General features: G+C 46.1%; 1 protein-coding gene across 1 annotated transcript in view; it reads left to right on the top strand.

Moving 5' to 3' along the window:
- The window catches only part of VPS53 (VPS53, GARP complex subunit), a 46,638-nt gene that overhangs the window by 20,299 nt on the left and 7,812 nt on the right, over positions 1 to 18,527 (top strand). The window contains exons 10-17 of the mRNA XM_026047897.1: positions 289 to 431; positions 1,133 to 1,274; positions 2,957 to 3,061; positions 5,121 to 5,215; positions 9,874 to 10,116; positions 11,509 to 11,656; positions 12,561 to 12,643; positions 16,032 to 16,110. Coding sequence (XP_025903682.1) covers positions 289 to 431; positions 1,133 to 1,274; positions 2,957 to 3,061; positions 5,121 to 5,215; positions 9,874 to 10,116; positions 11,509 to 11,656; positions 12,561 to 12,643; positions 16,032 to 16,110 — 1,038 coding nt within the window. The remainder of the gene's footprint in view (positions 1 to 288; positions 432 to 1,132; positions 1,275 to 2,956; positions 3,062 to 5,120; positions 5,216 to 9,873; positions 10,117 to 11,508; positions 11,657 to 12,560; positions 12,644 to 16,031; positions 16,111 to 18,527) is intronic.

Raw genomic sequence — 18,527 nt, 5'->3', positions numbered from 1 at the left:
GGTGGGATTGCCTGCAGGATTATTGGATTTAGTTCTCAGTAGGACCTGCATGATTTAGAAGGGCTGCTATCCTCATTTTCAGCAGAACTTACTCTCCCAATTCAAGTACGGCAGGATTTTCAGCCCAGCTTATTTAAGTGTTTTGCAGAATGCCTGTTAGCATTCAAAGTATTACGAGAATGGGGCAGGTTAACCTTGACGGATAGCTCTGTGTCCTCAATGAAGCAATTGCAGGAGAAGCAATTAATTAATTAAGCAGCCGGGCTGAATGTTGATGTTGTTGTGCAGGTGGCCTGGCTGGATAAGATCGACAGGCGCTACGCATGGATCAAGCGGCAGCTCGTGGACTACGAGGAGAAGTACGGGCGCATGTTCCCGCCGGAGTGGTACATGACGGAGCGCATCTCCGTGGAGTTCTGCCACATCACCAGGTGCTCCTCCGTGGGGACCTGCAGCTCCTCCCTGAAAGCAGAAGATTGGCCTCTCTTTTACCACGTTATTCACGTATACAAAGGGCTTAAAAGCCTAACCCTGAATATCTGGGCTGCTTGTTTGTGTTGTAAGGCAGCAATGGCAGTAAAAAGAGCGAAAACCCCAAGGAATACCCCTAAAATTGTGTTTACTGACGAGGGACTGAGACAAAATGGAAATGAATTTTCGTTTTAGCAGAGATAGGAATCAATAATATTAAGGGCTGAGTGTGAGAAGGCAGGATCTGACCCCGGTGTGACTGCCCCAGGATAATCTCTTTGAAGGGCAAATGTAGGGGACGTAGGAAAAGCCAGGGTCCCAATAGCACCCTTATCTGTTCTCCAGGTCCCCAGTGAGGGACCCTGCCAAAGCTTTGATAGCACTGGCTTTTCTAACTGCAGTGGTGCCCGAGGTGTTAGGAATGGGGTCCTGTTACACACAAAGCTCTAAACTGTGGGTTTGGGTTTGAAATGTGGCCTGTAAGGCATCTCTGTGTGAGAGGAGCTTAGGAATTAGCCTGAATTTTGTGCTGAAAGTGTCTCTCGAGGGACTAGACTGAATTACAGCCTTAGGTTTTGGATCTTTCTGTTCTTGCTCTTCATATGCACATAGGTGATTAATGTTTCCATGCAGAAAACCACATTTGTCATTTCCCTTCCAGGACAGAGCTCACTAAGATAATGCGCACGAGAGCGAAGGAGATCGAGGTGAAATTGCTGCTCTTTGCCATTCAGAGGACAACCAACTTCGAAGGACTTCTGGCAAAACGCTTCTCAGGTTGCACTCTGGGTGATGGGACAGTGGTAAGGGGATTTCTGAAGAGCAGTTCTTCTGTTCTCAACTTTTTGCATAGGAGAAAAAAAAGCCTTTTCTCACACCTAGCTGTGGTAATAGGAGACTACAAAGGGTGTCTCCTGTAGCCTTCTCTGCCAGGAAAATTTTGACTTGCCCTGTCAGCACAGCGTGTTAAGTGTGGCTGTGCTCAGGGGGTTATAGTTGGCTGAGGGGATCTTGAGCTTGCAGCGTGTGGTAGGCAGGAGGGTTCGAGGAGGGGAGGTTCTTGTTTCCCTTCTCATGGGCACTGTGTTATTTGCAGCTGAAGCCACTTTGGTATGGGCAACCACAAAGTAATTCTGGCACGRCGAGTGCATTATAGCAGTTGTTCTCTGCATGCTGATGACACATTACAACTAAAAATCCCCTCTCCTGTTCACTCCTCCTCACCACACGGTTACCGCAGGGTCCCAGCTTTCCAGCCCACACTGCCTGGAGGGGGAGGCTTCCTAGCAGGGGCACCCACAGCTTCCAGTGTCTCGTTGAGCAGATTGTAAAGGCAGAGCCAAGAGAAACAGCGCAGGGAATATCTCTGTGCTTTTTCTGCCTGAAATTTCAGCCAAGAGCTGGGCCAGACAAATGCCCTGGGAGAGGAGACTCCACGTGTGGCTCTTGAGCCTCTGCTTTGAGGTTCACGGCTCTGTCCAGCTGGTGTCTTGAAACCTACTTGGATGTGATAATTCAGCCTGCCAGGCAAGCCTGGTGGAGCTGTTAGTAATTTGCTGTGGATCAGTAGGTGCCACTAATTAAAAAGGGAAGTCCTGTGAGTTTTTCCTCCTGGCGGAATGTTGAGATCTCTCAAGAATATGGCTTTATTTTTTCTGACAAATTTCCTATGAAGTTTGCAGCTTTAATTAAATCAACTTCCCTGAATTGTTTTTATCAAGGCAGAAGGCAGAAACAGAAGCGATTGTCATAAAGAAAAAGGGAACATGTAGCTAGAAATAAAGAAAATTCTCCCCCTGTCCTTTCTGATCTGCCTGGAGACTGTGAAGCCCTGGCTGCAGTCATCTGACCTCTTTTAAACACAGAATGAAGCCTATAATTATAAATGGGTATCCAGAGAGTGCACGGTGGGGACAAGCAGTCTGGCGGGAGCAATAATGCAGGATTTATTGCAGCAGCGCAGTTCTCCAGCCTGCAGTCGAAGGCTGTGTGAGCAATCCTCCTGTTAAGCCTCATATTTCTAACAGGGTTTAGGACTGACTCACGTCTGTGCATCCTGAGCAAGATCTTGGTGTTTTACTGTTTCTCCTTAAGCCTTTGGTACCTTTCAGGCTCTGTGTCCAGCAGTGGAGGAAGCAGCAAGGGTGCCTGGGGGCCCTGGTGGTCCTCTCGGTGGAGATGTCGTGTTCTGGAGTGAGGGACTTGAGAGGATGGAGGCTGGACACGAGGCAGAGTGTCCCTCGAGGGGCTGTGCAGGCTGAGTGGGCAAGGGCAGGGTCCAGAGGAGCAGGAGGAGGCAGATTGCAGCCCTGGAGCAGGAGGCAYCACGCTGCAACTTTGATCGAGAGGYACCCCCTGGCCCTCTGCATCCTTCTCCTTGCCTGGAGGAGACACTGCCCTACGCTGCTCAGGAAGGCCAAGCACGTAGCTGTGTGTGAGAAGCTACAAAAGAGGCTGTTTTACAATTAACTTTCTCTTTTTTTAGCAGAAAAAAACAGAAGTGCCACCTCCCTCCACCAACCCGTTTCTGGAGGATGAAGCTGGAACAGAGACAGATGAAATTGTGATTGAGAAAAGTGATACGGACAGAGTAAGTCTTCAAAATTCTTGATTTGTCAACAAGGCAGTGGCTGTGTTCTCTCTATGTACTGAAACTGCTGGAGAGTTAGTGCTGGAGGCCCAATCTTCTGCATTCACAGCTGAAGATGAGAAGGAAAAGGAAGGGTTGCAGGTGAACAGCCTGGGTAGGTAGAGGACTTCCAGGACTCTAGTCCCAAATTCTCCAAGAATTCAGGACACTTGCAAGTATAAGAGGGAGCACAAGAGTGAGGGGGAAGAACTCATGTTAAAAAGAACTTCTTGTAGTGATCCTAGCCGTTAGATTTAATCTGTTTACTTTGGATGGTAATGAAAGGAAACCGGGCCAGCTGCAGACCTCCTTACTGTGACAACAGTAACCTTTTATTATTTCCATCAAACTCGAGGAGGAAATAGCTTAAACATCTGCAGCTTTTGGACGGAATTGCACACTCAAATACAGCTTTACTGCTACTGTTAAAAGATTTAGTATTCTCTCTACCAGACATGCTGGGAGCGGCACGATGCAGACCCAGAAATAGTCCCGTGTTAGGATTTGGCTCTGCCAACCCGGTGARTCGTAAACATAACGAATCTGCAGCCTTGCCTTGGCCCTGCTGTTCTGGAGGCCTTTGTGACTGGAAGGTTTCTGTAATTAGCACTTATTGTTTCCCTCCCAGCCCTGGCAGGAACGAGCAGGCGCCGGCAAACAGGCTGGGACCCGGATGCTGGGTAGTGGCTCTCCTGAAACAGTGAGAACTTGCATTCCTAGTTAGGGAAAAGGTTAACGAAGGCAGGCTCGAAGAGGTGGTCTGGTCTCCGTGAAACTATTTGTTTGCATTAGGTTTGCCTGTTGGTGTTCCTTTTTGTGTCTTTGAGTCCTGGTTACTTCTGAGAAATGCACGCTTTGCCAGCCTGTGCTATTTCTGCAAATGGCATCGTACCACCTTGTTGTCATTAAGAGGACTGCCTTCTTCAGGCTCTCTTGCTTTGCCTTTCTTTGGGTTAATAAAAAAGAAAAGAAATGTGTGCATATTCCTTGGCTGGGAGCTGAACCTGTTTTTTTGTGGAGAGAAGCAAGAATTCCATTCCAGAGCCACTGATGCCATCTTTGTGGGCAGTGAAAAGTGGTTGACCTGCTGCAGACAGGAAGGAAAATTGTCCATCAGTAAAGAAAAACTAGTTGTAGGACAAAGAGGACAAAGAGGAACTTGAAGACCTCGTCCCACCATGATTCTTAAAATAAATTATACATATATATAGATATAAAAAAAAAAAAAAATTTAGCGTGTTGTAGTCCCAGTAGCTTCAGTGAGATGTGCTTGGCCACGTCGTGGAGTGTGGTAATAATAAGTTGGACTTCGTGAATGTATCCCAACTGTAGGAATGCATGAAAAAGTTGTTTTGCAATAGTAAATTAAACCTCGGGCTTTAAAAAATACTGTATAAACTGAGAGCAAACTGGATGGCTCCCAAATGGCATATGTGCTTACTGCTCTAAATTTGATTTTGAAGTAGAACTCTGCATCCCCAGGAATATGTTTCCCAGTGAAAGCAATCCTGTAATGTTGCCTGCATAATTCCAACTCCAGTAATTACATTCTGTTTATCTAAATAAAATTCATCAGATGAAGTCTGTAACTTTAAGTTATCATCCTTAATGTTCTCAAATGTAGGGATTTTTCAGTGCTGCTTCCAAACAACTGCTGTGTTTCATTTTGGAGGTGGCTCTTCCTTTTGGAAGGATGCAGTGAGGTTTCCTTGTTTGCAAATTGCATTGAGCCTTTTCAGTTGAAATCTGCAGCAAAAACATGAAGCAGTCTTTTCTATAAGAATATTTCATAAGTAAAAAAGAAAATCCTTGAAATATTAACAGCTCTGCAAAAGCAAAGGAAGACTGGGACACACAGACTTTATATATTCTCTGGATCGTGTGCCTTTGATTATCTGGCAGCAAATTTCTGGATTGTAGAATTCCTACAGACCTGGATCCCGCTGTGCTGTTTGCTTTAGTGTTTCTTCTAGATCTTACGGGGCGGGTTTGAAATAACAGTCTAAATGTTTCCTTGCAGCCAAAGAAGCCAAAGGTCCCAGACAACCCTTTCCACGGCATTGTTTCCAAGTGCTTTGAGCCTCACCTTTATGTATATATCGAATCCCAGGACAAGTGAGTAACTGGAACTCTCCTTCGGTTTTGTTTGCTTTTCAAAGTGTGTTGCAGTGACTTTGCCTTAGTTGATGCGTTCGAGTTGCAGAAAATGAATTTCTTGAAGGGCTCACGGTTCAGGAAATTCAGAATGAGCAGAGCCTTTGCTCAGACAAAAATACAAGGGCTTGGAGGGCTGTGGATGTGGGTTTTATCTGTAATTGCAAAGGCCTGCAGGAATGGCGCCCACTGCCTTTCTGCGGACGAGGCTTAGTGTTTCTGAAATTGCTTCTGCACTTCCCACTGCAAACATAGGCCCTTCTTTCATCTCGTGTCTTCCACAAATAGTAGGTTTGCTTTTTCTGTAAAATATGCRTGTGCCTTCTTGGCAGAAGAGTTTCAAGAGTTGCTTTGAATTCTTGGAGATCCCCAGATGGAAGCGGCTGCAGATAAGTTACCTGTAAGAAACATTCTGGTCATTCACCAGGTGGGACGTTGTCACGTGGGGTTTTGCATCTCTAGAATCCTCCTTTCTCTTTGACTTGCAGCAAATGCTTCAATGAGCAGAGATGTCAGCTTGCAGCTGGGAAAGGTCTTCAGAGTTTTCATGATGTTTTCAGCGTTCTCATCGTATTTTCTTACACACCTTGATTCCCAGCAGGGTTTAAATCACATCTCTGTGATGACTGCGGTGTCAGGTGAGGAAGGAGATGGTTGGAAACTATTTAATACAGTCTCTTTGTACAGGTTATGGGCCGGAAGCGAGGAAGAAGTGTCTGCTCGTGTAGCTCATCTCTCCGTGCCCTCCTGTGTGCGATGGGCCTTCTGTAGGCAGTGGGCATCCCTTGGGGTTGGCCCAACCCCACATTAGCCATCTTGAAGAAGGCTTCCTGTGTCCCAAAAACTCTATATGCATTAAAAATAGTAATAATAAAGCCTTGCACAATGCTTTGCCAAGCTGGGTTAGGTTCTGCTCTGCAGCATAACAAAGGGAAATGGATTTTTCCTCTTCCTCAGCAAATGGAGCGCTGCCGTGGTTGAGGCTTTCTCTCCTCCTCACTGAGGGCCATTTTAATCTCCATTTGGGTAATTCTACCCCACTCTGCTCCTAGGCCTTTCAGTGGTTTCTTTTTTCCTTTTCCTTTATGAGCCAGAGATGTTTTATATTAGCTTTATAGCCACAGCCTGCAAAGGAGTTCAAAGGAAAACTGCCACAGTATTCCCCGTGCTGCCCTCCTCTGCCAAAATTTGCTTTTCTTTGCCATTTTTTGCTCTTTCTCCTCCTTTGAAATTTTGAGGAATATGTGTCTGATGCCTGAAAAGGAGGAGTTGCTTCTCTAGTTAACTGTTTATTTGGGCTTTGCCTAGAAAAAGGAGGATGATAATTTTGTTCGTCGCTGCTTGAGTCTACGGCAGAAAGCAGCTTGGTCCTTCTCTCCTGAAAAAYTATTTCCATGCTCATATAAAGGAACACAGTGCCAAAATCTCTAGCAGTTTAACAGGAGACACCTGAAAAAAGATGCCACCSTCCATCCCAAACAGCAGGGTAAATACCCGATTCCTCAGCAGGTTTTCTTTCTGACCCTTTTGGGATATTCATGTTTAGCTCTTGTTCATGGTCTGGCTTGTGCTGTGAGCAGCAGAGCAGCAGCTTCTTTAGAGGTAGGTGTTTTTGGGGTGTGSAGCTGTTTTTAAGCATGCTAAAACACTGGGAAAACTGGCATCTCTTTGCAGCGTGCGTTTGCAACCCCAGGAGAGTTTCCAACATGCCCATTCAATGCACACAGTCTTGCAAGCGGTTTGGAGAGCTCAGCTCCATTCCCCTTCCCTGGTGCCAGCTGTTAATGTCACCACACTGATTTAGCACAGTGTAGAATTGTCTGAGTCCTCTCTCGCAATTGCCAAAGATGCAGAAAGAGCACTAAATAGGTTGAGTGAAAGAAAAAGGAGCAGTAGAAGGATTTGAGAACCAGTATGTAATTGCATCCTGGTATGGTTTCATTTTATGTTTTCTTTTGCTTAGATATGGCGAGTTCTTGCTCCCAGCAAATATGCTACTGTTAGGAAATAGCCCCACCAGACAATTTACTCAAGCTTTTTTGCAAAAATCCTGCCAGAGAATTTAACTCAAGCTCCATATTTTGCAAAATATGGAGAAAATGTTATCTTCTGTAGCTCTCCTGCCTCCTTGTTTTGTCTTCCCGTAGCTTTTTCTGCCAGGTTTTTGGCGCTCCCGTTGCTCCGGCCTCTCCGCTTTGTTTTGCTGTAGCTCATTTCTTGTGCCAATTGAAACCAGCGCAGAAGTTTCAATGCCAGCAGCTGGGGGTGCAGCTCTGCACATCGGTGCCATTGGGACACAACGGGCCCTGTTCTCTTTGTCTCCATCCCGTGCTGAGGTAAGAGCAGGGTCCAGGTCGGTGTCCGTATGCGGAGAGCCGCAGTGCGGCTCCCCCAGCGCTCCGGGACGGCTGCATCTGCTTGTGCATCCCAGCTGACGAGACCTTGGATGCATTTCACTTTGCTTCGGAGAAGAGGAGAACATGTGGAATAAGCATAAAGAAACAAGAGCCATTTACATTCCTCGCTGCGTCTTGAGACAGAACCAAGAAGAGAAAAAAACGGGGCTGGTGGATGCTAAGAAAGCCCCGTTTTGTTGCGCAGATGGAGCAGAGCACAGATGCAGAGGTGGAAATGCAGCTGTTTAATTTAGTGGGGCTTTTGCTGAGGGCAAAACCGCGTCCGCTGTGCTTGGGAACCTGCAGGAGGGCTCAGCTTGTGCCCCGGGCGAGCCCTCYTTCCCTCGCCATCTGTTTGGTGAACGCGCAGCCGCCGCGGGAAGCGGAATTCACCCGGCCACAGGCTCAGCCTGCGGGCGCCTCTGCCAGCCTGGAGATTCATGGCAGGGCTTGGGCAGCCCGGTGCTCCCGCTGCTCTTGTCACCCAGCACTGGAGCCGTGTCCAAGGCTGGGATTGGAGCGCTCGGAGCAGCACCCAGTGAGCTTGGGAAAAGGGCTGCGTCTCTTYGGGATAGCCTTGCTTAGTGTTTATAAAGGTCTGGTTTTGCAAGGACAGACTTGTAAATTAGTTTGGCTCAGCAGAGCATTCACAGTAGGATTTCTTCCCTTTGGGTGCCATAATGTGTAGGCTTATCGGGACTGAGCCTTGTCACCTTTTCCCTGGGGACAGCACTGTGGGTTCAGCAGAGAAGTGCAAAGATGATGTTTTTCCTCTTCCACAACATGAGTAGAAAGAGAGGACAGAAACTGAGGGGAAATAATAATAATAATTATTATTATTAATAATAATAATAGTAATAATCTCTAATTGGCAGTGATAAGTGAGAACATGCTCAAGGACCCTGGCCGCTGATAAGGGTGCAGATCCAACCTGGTCCCTTCGGGTGCCTTCTCATGCTCTGCTTTGTCCTGTAACCTGCTGTGGGATTAAAGAAACATAAATTTGAAACACTTCAATGKTTTTTTAAAGAAGGGCTTCCCTTTCCTTCGCCTGCATTGCTGTCATGTCGAGGAAGTCCTTTCCCAGACAGTAATGATAAAACATCAACTGCAAAAGAAAGTCTCTTGTTTAAAGCTGGTAGCTCCCTTCCTCGGGGGAGCTGCAGCCCAGGTCCGTCCTTCTCCCCTTCTCCTTGTGAGCCTTGGCTCCCTGCACGGATAGCAGCAGAGCTTAGCACCGCCGGCAGCTTCAGCGCTGCAGCCCTCGACTGAGCCCGTGGGCAGGGGAGCCGGGAAGCGAAGCCAAAACCGGAGTGGGAGTCTGAAATACGTGAACTTGGCAGCGCCGCGAGGTCACTGGAATATGGAAATGCCTCCGTATTCCTCAAAAGCTCCCTGTCCTGGGGAGGGATGTGTGCATGCAGGGAGGGGGTTATTGCTGTGTTTGGTTCCTCTGGCGCAGGCTGCAGCGCTGAGGTCCAGGTCGGGAGGGCTGAAGGGCTCCTGTTTGGGGCCATATCGGTGGTTCTGGCCTCCCGCCAAGCTAAAAAGCCTCTCTGTCGTGATGAAACGGTGCCGTGACGTTCATGGCTGCCTACAGACCGAGATCTTTGGGCACGGACCAGGTTATAATGGATCGCTGGAGACCGTTGTAGGGCTTTTTGTGCCTTAAGCAGAGCTTAGGTCGGAAGTGCTCTTTGCGCTCATGCTATATAAAGCTCCTCTAAAGGATGTGTGAAGTTGTGCGAAACCAGGTGGTGTCCAAATGGGACCGAGCACCGGCAAACGGCCCCCCGTTCCGAGCACATCCCTGTGAAAAGCCTCTTCCCTACRGGCTGCTCTGAAGGCAGCTGATCCGAGGAGTCCAAATGGGACTTTTGCTGGTGCCAGGAGGGAAACTTGAGCCCCRGCTTTATGCACTTTCATCAGCTGTGCTGAACCCAGGCCTGGCAGGCTCTGCAGGCCTTTATATGTGACTGGAGAACAGATTGAAGCTGCCACTATAACTCTGAGTACAAAAGGTCATTACTCATCAGCCCGGGCTTCGTTAGTGCGCGCCGGTTGTGCCGAGGAGGTGGAGATAAGGAACCAAACTGCTAAAACGGGAATGTGTTTATTGGTGTCACAAGACAGGGCATCTGGTTTGCTGCATTATTCCCTCTCTCTTCCCTCCTTTTCCTCTCCAGCTACTAAAATCGCTCTCCCTCCTTTCCCCCGCGTTAGGAATCTCGGCGAGCTCATTGACAGGTTCGTGGCTGACTTCAAGGCTCAAGGGCCTCCCAAGCCCAACGTGGACGAAGGAGGAGCCGTCCTGCCCAGCTGCGCCGACCTCTTTGTTTACTACAAGAAGTGCATGGTGCAATGCTCGCAGCTCAGCACCGGCGAGCCCATGATAGCCCTCACCACCATATTCCAGAAGTACCTTCGGGAATACGCCTGGAAAATTCTGTCTGGAAACCTGCCCAAGTGAGTACAGCTTCCCAAATGCTGCAGCACAGTCTGAGACGTTCCAGTAAGGAGCAGATGCTTTATAACGCTAATTAGCAAATATAGGCTTGTGAACATTTATGTTTTGCTGTCAAAGAAACCACGTAGCAGCAATATGTCTATGTTTTCTTCAGGATTTTCTCCAAAGTTCAGTTTGTTGCGCTGAGAAAAGGCAAGAGACCAAATGGACAACCATAACACGTTTCTTTTTAATCAAAGGCCCCTGGAAATTAGTTTCATGTCTTGTTTTGATTAACAGATTTCCAGTTTCTTAAAATTCCTTTTGAAATGCCAGCCCAAGTCTCCTCAGAGAGATCCGACTTTCAGAATTGCACGTACCCTGCTGCTAGCGTGACAAATTCATACTGTGATTCTCAGCTGCCTGGTGTTACGAGCTCAAAATTATACATATATATTTAATAATATACAGTGAAGATCATTTATTTTGTGGTGCAGAGTGCTTACCTATAACTATTTCTGCTCTGAAAAGCCATAGGCATATAAATAAAATACCTCAGTGTAAATCCAGAGAAAATAGAGGACGTCATTATGGGCTTACACTAAAATAGGTGAGCGTAAAGRCTGAGGGGGTTCCTGGAAAAGTCACTAACAGATAATCTCTGTGCTATTTGCCATCTTCAGTACGTTTCACTTGTAAATCTGGGAACAGCAGAATGAATTTCTGAGACTAGTGAAATCTTTTGCAGATGGAAGGGGAGAGGGTTACATCCAGAGAAGTGGAAAGATAAATTGAATGTGCATTCTCCATCAGACCTCAGTTGCATTCCTTGTACACATTTTTTTGTGTGCTCCATTTTTTGCCGTCCAAGATAAATATCACTGTCCTATTTTTTTAATGGATTTGGATTATAAAGAGTTGAGAGGTAGGGAATTTCCTGCCTCTAAACTGTCCTGATTTTTTTCTTTGTTGCTCTACAGCAATTAATCACTTGAACACAGGGGAAAGAAGCCACTTCTTCTGTAATTTATTGTGTTGATATCATCAGCTTTTAAAATGGGTTACCAAAATTTCAAATGTATTTTGACATCTATTTAGCATTGAGAAGATAACCACAACAAGCCACATGATAGTCATTGAGATCTTTTATTAGGTTTTGGGTAACTGATGACAGTCAAGGTGAATGTAGCTGGGAAAATTGTATGAAGCTTAGTTCCAATCTAATGTGTTGCAAAAGGATGAATTGTCCTTTACTTGTCTTCCTAGGAGATATTTTCTACCTAGAATAGCTATGGGTTTAATGCAGAAATGATTGCAAGACATCCTCTGGGCACTGAAGCCCTGTAGTAGTTTTGCACTGTGCATGTCTGTGTGTACATGAGAGCCTCACAAGYTTTGCCTTTCCCTTCCAGGACAAGCAGCAGCAGCGGTGGACTCACCATCACCAGCCTGCTGAAAGAAAAGGAAGGCTCTGAAGTGGCAAAATTCACTTTTGAAGAACTCTGTCTCATTTGCAGCATCCTTAGCACGGCCGAGTACTGCTTGGCAACCACGCAGCAGGTGAGTTTTGCTCTGCAGCCCCTCTGAGGTGGCCCTGGCAGCCGCCCCTGGTCTCTCAAAGCATGAAGTGCTCTTCCCTCCTCAGGGGGAGGCTGCTCTGGAGATGGGAAGAGTCTGAAACACTAAAAGTGTCTGTGGCAGTGTCTGCTCTGCGTAGTGTCCTGCTGGTTGTGGAGCTCTACGTAATTAAATCTATTTTTCAAAGCAAGGAAAGTATTAATTTCACTGTTTCTCCCTGGGAAAATTCATATGATTATAATCCTGCTTGGCATCCTTGGTTTTGCATGGCATCTGTTTATGCTTGTTACATAATTTCTCTTAATGGAATTAGAAGCAGAAGAGGGGAAAGAAAAGCTCTGCTTGTGGCTTCTGATCTGTTTTTATAAGAGCAAGGCTAATTCAGGATCAGGAAAATACTCGCACATTGAGTAGTAGAAAGGCAGAATGAGGGATGAAATATTTATGCCAAGAGGCTCTGCAGCTGCAGGGCTGCTTTACGTTCAGGTGCTTTTAGATCTCCCTGGATCTGTAGGTGAGCTGAGGTGTTTGACCACAASCAGGCCATCTCTAGAGCTGCTGATCCTCCTTCTCTGCACCTTGGGCATGTTTTAGCTTATTGGAAAACTTCTTTGTTAGTGGAATTGCTGCCGGGGTCAGGTTAGTACTGTTCTTGTACTAGTTACCTCTATGGTCTTGGAAGCTGACTTGTTAACTTCTTCGAGGACATCTTCATTGGTCACCCTGGGATAGCAGTATGGCCAAGAAGGAGAGATTTCTCTTTTTTCTGTTCACTGAGTTTTGCATATGGTCCGAGTAACTGATTTTTCCAGGATGTATGTTTTCAGGAATGGTCATTTCAGGTAAGAAATCTGATCTTTCTATTGCTTGTTTTGTTTCCTAACAGCTGGAGGAGAAGCTCAAAGAAAAAGTGGATGCAAGTCTAATGGAAAGAATCAACCTGACAGGAGAGATGGACACTTTCAGCATGTATGTCCAACAGATGCTTCATCCCACAATCAGTCAAACCTCCTAGTTTGTCAGCCAGATGTGCTGAAGTAGTACAAGCCCAAAATCCCAGTTGTAGGACCCAGCCAGCAAGTGTCAGGATGTGCAGCCTCGCAGAGGCATTTCCCTGGTGAAGGAGTGGTCATTCCTTGGCTAGTCCAAGAGCAGCAGTAGTAGGGCCTTCAGATGTACTTGCTCCCCGTCGTCCTAGCCAAAGGAGCGAGAGCACTGGAAAGAGGAAAGGAAATAGTGAGTTTCCATTTGAAACATCGTTTGCCTCTTGGCAGCTCTGTGAGGTGTCTGTTACATTTCAAGAAAGGGAGCTATTTCCGTACATTCCTTCCTGCTTTAACTTCCCACTGTTAATCAGCAGCCTTGTCAGTGTGATCAAACCCCATTTCAGATGACATAAAAGATTGACCCAGTCTTATATTTGGGGATTATAATTGAGAGAAGATTATCATTCATTAAAATAACTTCTCATGTAGCCATGCTAAAAATATTCCCCTCTAACATCTTTCCCTCTCCACTGCTGACAGATTAAATATTTTTTTGAGAGAAGGAAATGGAGGCAAAAATAATTAGTTGTTTTGCCTCATGTCAGGCAAAGAAAAAGAAAAGCTTGTAGTGAAGCTAGGGAAGTGATTCAAATCACTAGATCTTACTCTCAGACCTCTACAAGTGAATTCCTGATTGGAAGTTAGGGTTGTTGGGTCCACTAAGCCAAAAAAAACAAGGTAGCCTGGGTGGACGTATTACCATRTGGTCGCATTTTCCTAACATGAACAGGTTGAAGGTCAATTTTGTTTTTTCCTCAAGACCTGCCCATGAAAAGTCTGACCTTTTGCATTGCTGCTCGAGTTCCTTGGTGGCTGCCTCACAAACTGCTGTGTTGCAGGCAGCCAACATGATATGTTGTGGAAATTGTTTTAATGTATAGTTCACGTTTGCAGTTTTGGATAGCTTTAAAGTTAAACCTTCCAACCTCATGTATCTCATAACAAAGACTTTTTAATTGACTTCCAGCCTGTTCCAAAATAGCATTTAGTCCAGTCTTCTGTCAGCGTAAATCATAGCCGTAAACCTCTCTCTGGCGTTTGCTCATTGAACATCAAACAAGTTGTTCCTTCTGGGATTCGATTTCTTGTTAGGCACGGTCATAAAGTAAGTGATAAAATGTTGTTGCTTACACACCCTGGAAAGGCTTTTCCCCTCTCAAAAAGGAGGAGGTTGCAGAACTAATAGCAAGACATACAGAGCGACTGACTGGAGAGGTTTTTTTCTGCCAGAGTTGCTAGCCATTTTCTTTAAGCTCTTCTTGAAGCTCAACCGAAATAAAAATAATATGTGAATCTATGAGTTCAAAGGTCCCTTGAAGGCCTGAAGGACAAAGCTTCCTGGGCTGTCTGATAGAGCCTRTTCTGCTCATTTATCACCCCGACCTCCCTATCTGTACAAGTCTCTACATGTGACAGGAATTGCACGGGATTCACTAATGGCTCTAACGCATCATTAGATGCTGCCTGGGGCAAAAGCTTCCGACGGCTTCTAGCGTGACCTGGAGCCCAGTTTTCTTGGCACATCCCGATGCTTCCCACCTGTGACACAGCTCCTGCCGTGCTGTAACCCCTATAAAGTAGGTGTGTTAATTCTCAAGTGCAGACAGAGGTTCTCCCTCCCACTTGCCTGTGCTTGGTGACCCAGCCTTCAACAGGCTCTGACGTGTGGAAACTAGTCATGCCTTCCTTTAAACTTGCCTTCCATTAAACGGGTTGTGTGTTCGTTGTGGGTTGGGTTGTTGGTTTTGGTGCTGAGCCACAACTCTTCCCTGCAACTGGCTGGCAGCAGATACCCTGTCGCATTCAGCTGTGCCCAAAAGAGCAGTTATTTCAGTCTGGCTCCCTTGGCACTGCTTGAGATGAGGAAATCCACWAAGAAAGTAAATGCTCTGATGCCCACCACAGGTCCTGGCACAAATGGTTGCAGGTGTTTTTGTGCCACTGCAGGTTTCGCATCCTATGACTTGAAGCTGGTGATCCCTCCTTCTGCAATTTGATTTTTGCAAGTTGTCCAAAAATTGTCCAGCATTTTGGACAAATTTRCCTTTGTAAAAGAAAACCACAAAAATTAATTGCTCTAAAGAACTGGTCTTTCATTTAGCATCCCCTTCCAGTCTCTATGTGCTGAAGCACCAAGAGAGGGACAACTCCYTGAGCTGTAGTGATGAATTGCACCCAGGCAGCCAAGCTGTGGGTGGGTGATTCTGCACCTYGGTGAGGAGGTGGATGCCTAAAAATATTTGAAGGAAATATTTTTCACGCTGAACTCCAGAGTAATAATCAGAATTTCGTGAAGGAAACGAGGGGGCGGAAAGATGGTTTGAAGCAGCCGCTGGTCAGATGTTGAATAGGTGCTAAAAATCTCATCTGTGCTAACGTCATTAGAAAGACCAAATTTAAACTCAGTTCTTGCATGACCACAAAGCTGTAAACAGGCACCTGTGGCAGATGTAGATTTTGTGCTCACTTTAAAAACTGGGCTTGCACTGTGCAATGCTCACTTGATTATTGCTTCCTTGCAGAAATAGTCTGTATTGCTGGTATTGGGTTATGTACCTGCGGGGACAACGAGCTGCCGAGGACGGTGTTTCCTGGCTTGTTTTAGCATCAGTTGCACCTGTATGGCCAGCGTTTTATTATAAATCCTGTATAGTAGGATCAAAGTATGACTCTAAGCTCTATTAAACTGTTAAAAAAAAAAAAAAAAAAAAAGAGAGAGAGGGAAAAAAAATCTTTGACTAACATGCCCTTTGGTCTGGTATATGTTTCCAAGACATGAAAACAATGGGTGGCTGCAATCCTAGACATAGTGTAAATAAGGCATCTGCCTTGATCATCTCACATGGGTGACAGACATTCAGAACTCGTTGCAGATGTACTGCTTTTAAATCCTCTGTGCAAGTTTCTGGGAGCAGCAGAACACTGAGTGGCGAGCTGGTTCAGTTTCATTTTAGTGCAGATTGAGTTAAATTTGAAGCAGAAGCCCAGCCGGGCTCTGTCCTGGGGGTTTCTTGTCCTCCTGCTGCAGGGAGGGGTACCCAGCAGATTGGCGGATTGGCTCCCAAATCCTTCCCATGTGTCAGAGCAGAGAGAGGTCAACCATAGAAATGTCACATCTCCATTAAATCCTGTTGTGTCTCTCCCTGAAGAGCAGCGTGCAGAATTTCCTGGCTTCTTCTCCATGCAAGTTTTAATCTGTGTGTATTTTCARGGCCCAGTGCTAGTGTAATCTTCCCCCTTCCACTATCAGACAAGGCAGCTCCTGCACCGTGTTGCTGAGAAACTTGTGCTTGGTTTTTTTTTTTTTGCAGCGTGATCTCCAACAGCATCCAGCTGTTAGTGCAGGACCTGGATGCAGCCTGCGACCCTGCCCTCACTGCTATGAGCAAGGTAGGGATCACATTTCTTTGGGGGAATAGGTAGCTTTAAGATGCATCATGTAGTTCTTGATTGCTCTAATTAAATGATTTCACTCGTGTATCCGAGACTTAGCCACATATTGATTGTTTCTTGCTGCTCAGAGCAGCAATTGCCATGGATAAATACATCCTTCAGTGCCAACGCCTGCAGTTCAGGTTAGAGCTTTCATTCATTTGCAGCACACAGAAAACCAGTGCAATGATTTTTGTGGGTACCCATCTCAGATTTTCTCTCTTCACTCTYACAGTGGGAATCTTCAAGATTGTGGAGAGTTTTGTTGGTGTGAAATTCCCACTACCCCTTCTCATTTGCTCTCCTCTTCCTGTTMTTTGTTCTTTAGCCTAGTCACTTGTGGCTCCAAAATGAAGGTACTCAAAGGGGATTGCAGTGCTGGGATGGGGCCGTGTTGCCCTGGGATCCTCTTGAGGACATGGAGCTGTTCCTGGAGGCGCCCGTGTGCTTGGTGCATCGGGATTTTGCAGCTTTTATGCATTTGAAACGCAGAGCTGGCCTTTCTTGCCAAAGTATTGTGAAAACCCAGCCTGCTTTAGACAGAGGTGAAGACAGCAAAAGTGGCTTGAGCTATTTTTTTTAATTAGAAATATTAAACATAGATCTMCATTTTTGTAGGATCAACATACTGTCTGGCTGCCCTGAATTTTAATAGCTTTCTGCTTTATGATACATTCCAGCTGCAGCCAGCCACCACCCCCAGCTCGTGCTTGCCGTGGAATGCAGCTGCTCACGGAGCTTGTGCCGGTCCCAAATGGAAAGACTCTTTTTTTTTTTTCCCACTGCAGCAACACCATTAGGAAGGGCTCAGCACTTTACGTGTCACTTGTGTGCTGTGACAGCTCCTTAGATCTCYTCCCGAGCCTCCCTCACACAGTGATGCTCGAATCACTTAGCTCTGGCTGTTTATTCTCAAGGACAACACAGCCCCAGAGGGTGGCAGCTGGGACACCGTTTATTTTGGCCTTTGCAAGACCAGTAAAATGCAGCCCCTGTGACGGGACTGATGAGATATAAACAAGCTAAGTGCTATGAAATTAGCTAAATAAATACTTGTCACTTCTGCACATATCCTACTATTCACATCAGACAGAGCTGGTTTGGTGTGATTTCTAACTAGATCTGGGCTTGGTGCAGGAATTTCTTTCGCTTTGCTTTCCCCCTTCCTTTCCTTCAATTCACAGAGTTATTTGAATGCACAGAGAGGATTTGGAAGTGAAAAATTTCAGTCTATATTCAAAGGGTGAGGACTGTATGGCGAATCCATTCCAGTTCTCCTGTAATGGGAACGCGTGTCCGTCTCAAGGTCACTGCTCCCTCAGGCTCTTCCTTTGTTTAGCGTCCTTTCACTTGCCTCTGGTCTCCTCCAAGGTTGAACAATCCCAGGCCTTTGTTTGGAATTTGCTTTCCTGGAAAAATGTTTGGTAACTAGAAAGGTAAGTTAGGAAATACTTAAACCTCTAAAGCCGCTTTGGCTTGAGGCCACTYTTGAGAGATTTAACGTGGGAACAACAGCACCATGGATATTAGCAGTTGGGAATTGTGCTCAGTTTGCAGGTTCTTTACCTTATTTGTTCTGGAATAAATGGTAAGCTACGAGAAGGCTCCGTTTTACCAGATTTGTGTGCAATAATCTCTGCTCAGTAAGCAGTTAACTAGTAAGTGTATCTGGCTACTAGGAGACATAACTTGTATTCTTGGATTCTTTTTCCGGGTGCTTCAGTTTTAGAAATGGGGTCCTAAGTGAGACATGTCCCCACTGGTGCTCACTGCTTGATTTGGATTAAAATGGTGCTCCAATGACAAGACAGAAAGCAGGAATGTTTAGTAACACACGAGAGAAACTAGATGAGCAAGAGGAGCAGTTTCTGGAAGAAGGGGCAGATTTGGAAGCTCCAGCATGTGCTGCAGAGCTGGTCTCAGCCCTTGTGCTCACTTCCTAATTGCCAGCATGAAGAAGCTGCTGATCTGCGTTGGGTATTTTGCGTCCAGTTAAATTTATGGATTGCCCTGGGTAAGGTTTGATTTATCTGCTGAATTAAGCCTCAATTTATCCATGAAGCCCTCTGCTTGTGCACAGAGGGGGCTGGGGATATTTCAGTGACTCATATCACTCGCTGCTTTTTCATGCTTTGCTAAAACCTTCTGGCCCAGCTGCCGTTTGCCATTTCCTTRCAAGTGAGTGGACAACAGCAAGCGCTTGAACGCGGAGCTCTCCTGATGCCTCCGTGCACACAAGGAGGAGCCCGGGAGCACGAGTGCTTGGAGCCTTCACACGCGGCCAACAAAAGCCCAAGGCATCTTTGGAGGCAACAGCCTCCCAAATATCCTATTTTTCTATATCCTACACCCTTCTGTCCCCTGCACATGGTGCA

The sequence above is a fragment of the Nothoprocta perdicaria genome, unplaced genomic scaffold (genome assembly GCF_003342845.1).
Source record: "Nothoprocta perdicaria isolate Ctin4 unplaced genomic scaffold, notPer1 scaffold_50, whole genome shotgun sequence".
In the NCBI taxonomy this organism is placed as follows: domain Eukaryota; kingdom Metazoa; phylum Chordata; class Aves; order Tinamiformes; family Tinamidae; genus Nothoprocta; species Nothoprocta perdicaria.
The sequence above is the reverse complement of the archived record's forward strand: the minus strand, read 5'-3'. Positions and strand labels throughout refer to the sequence as shown.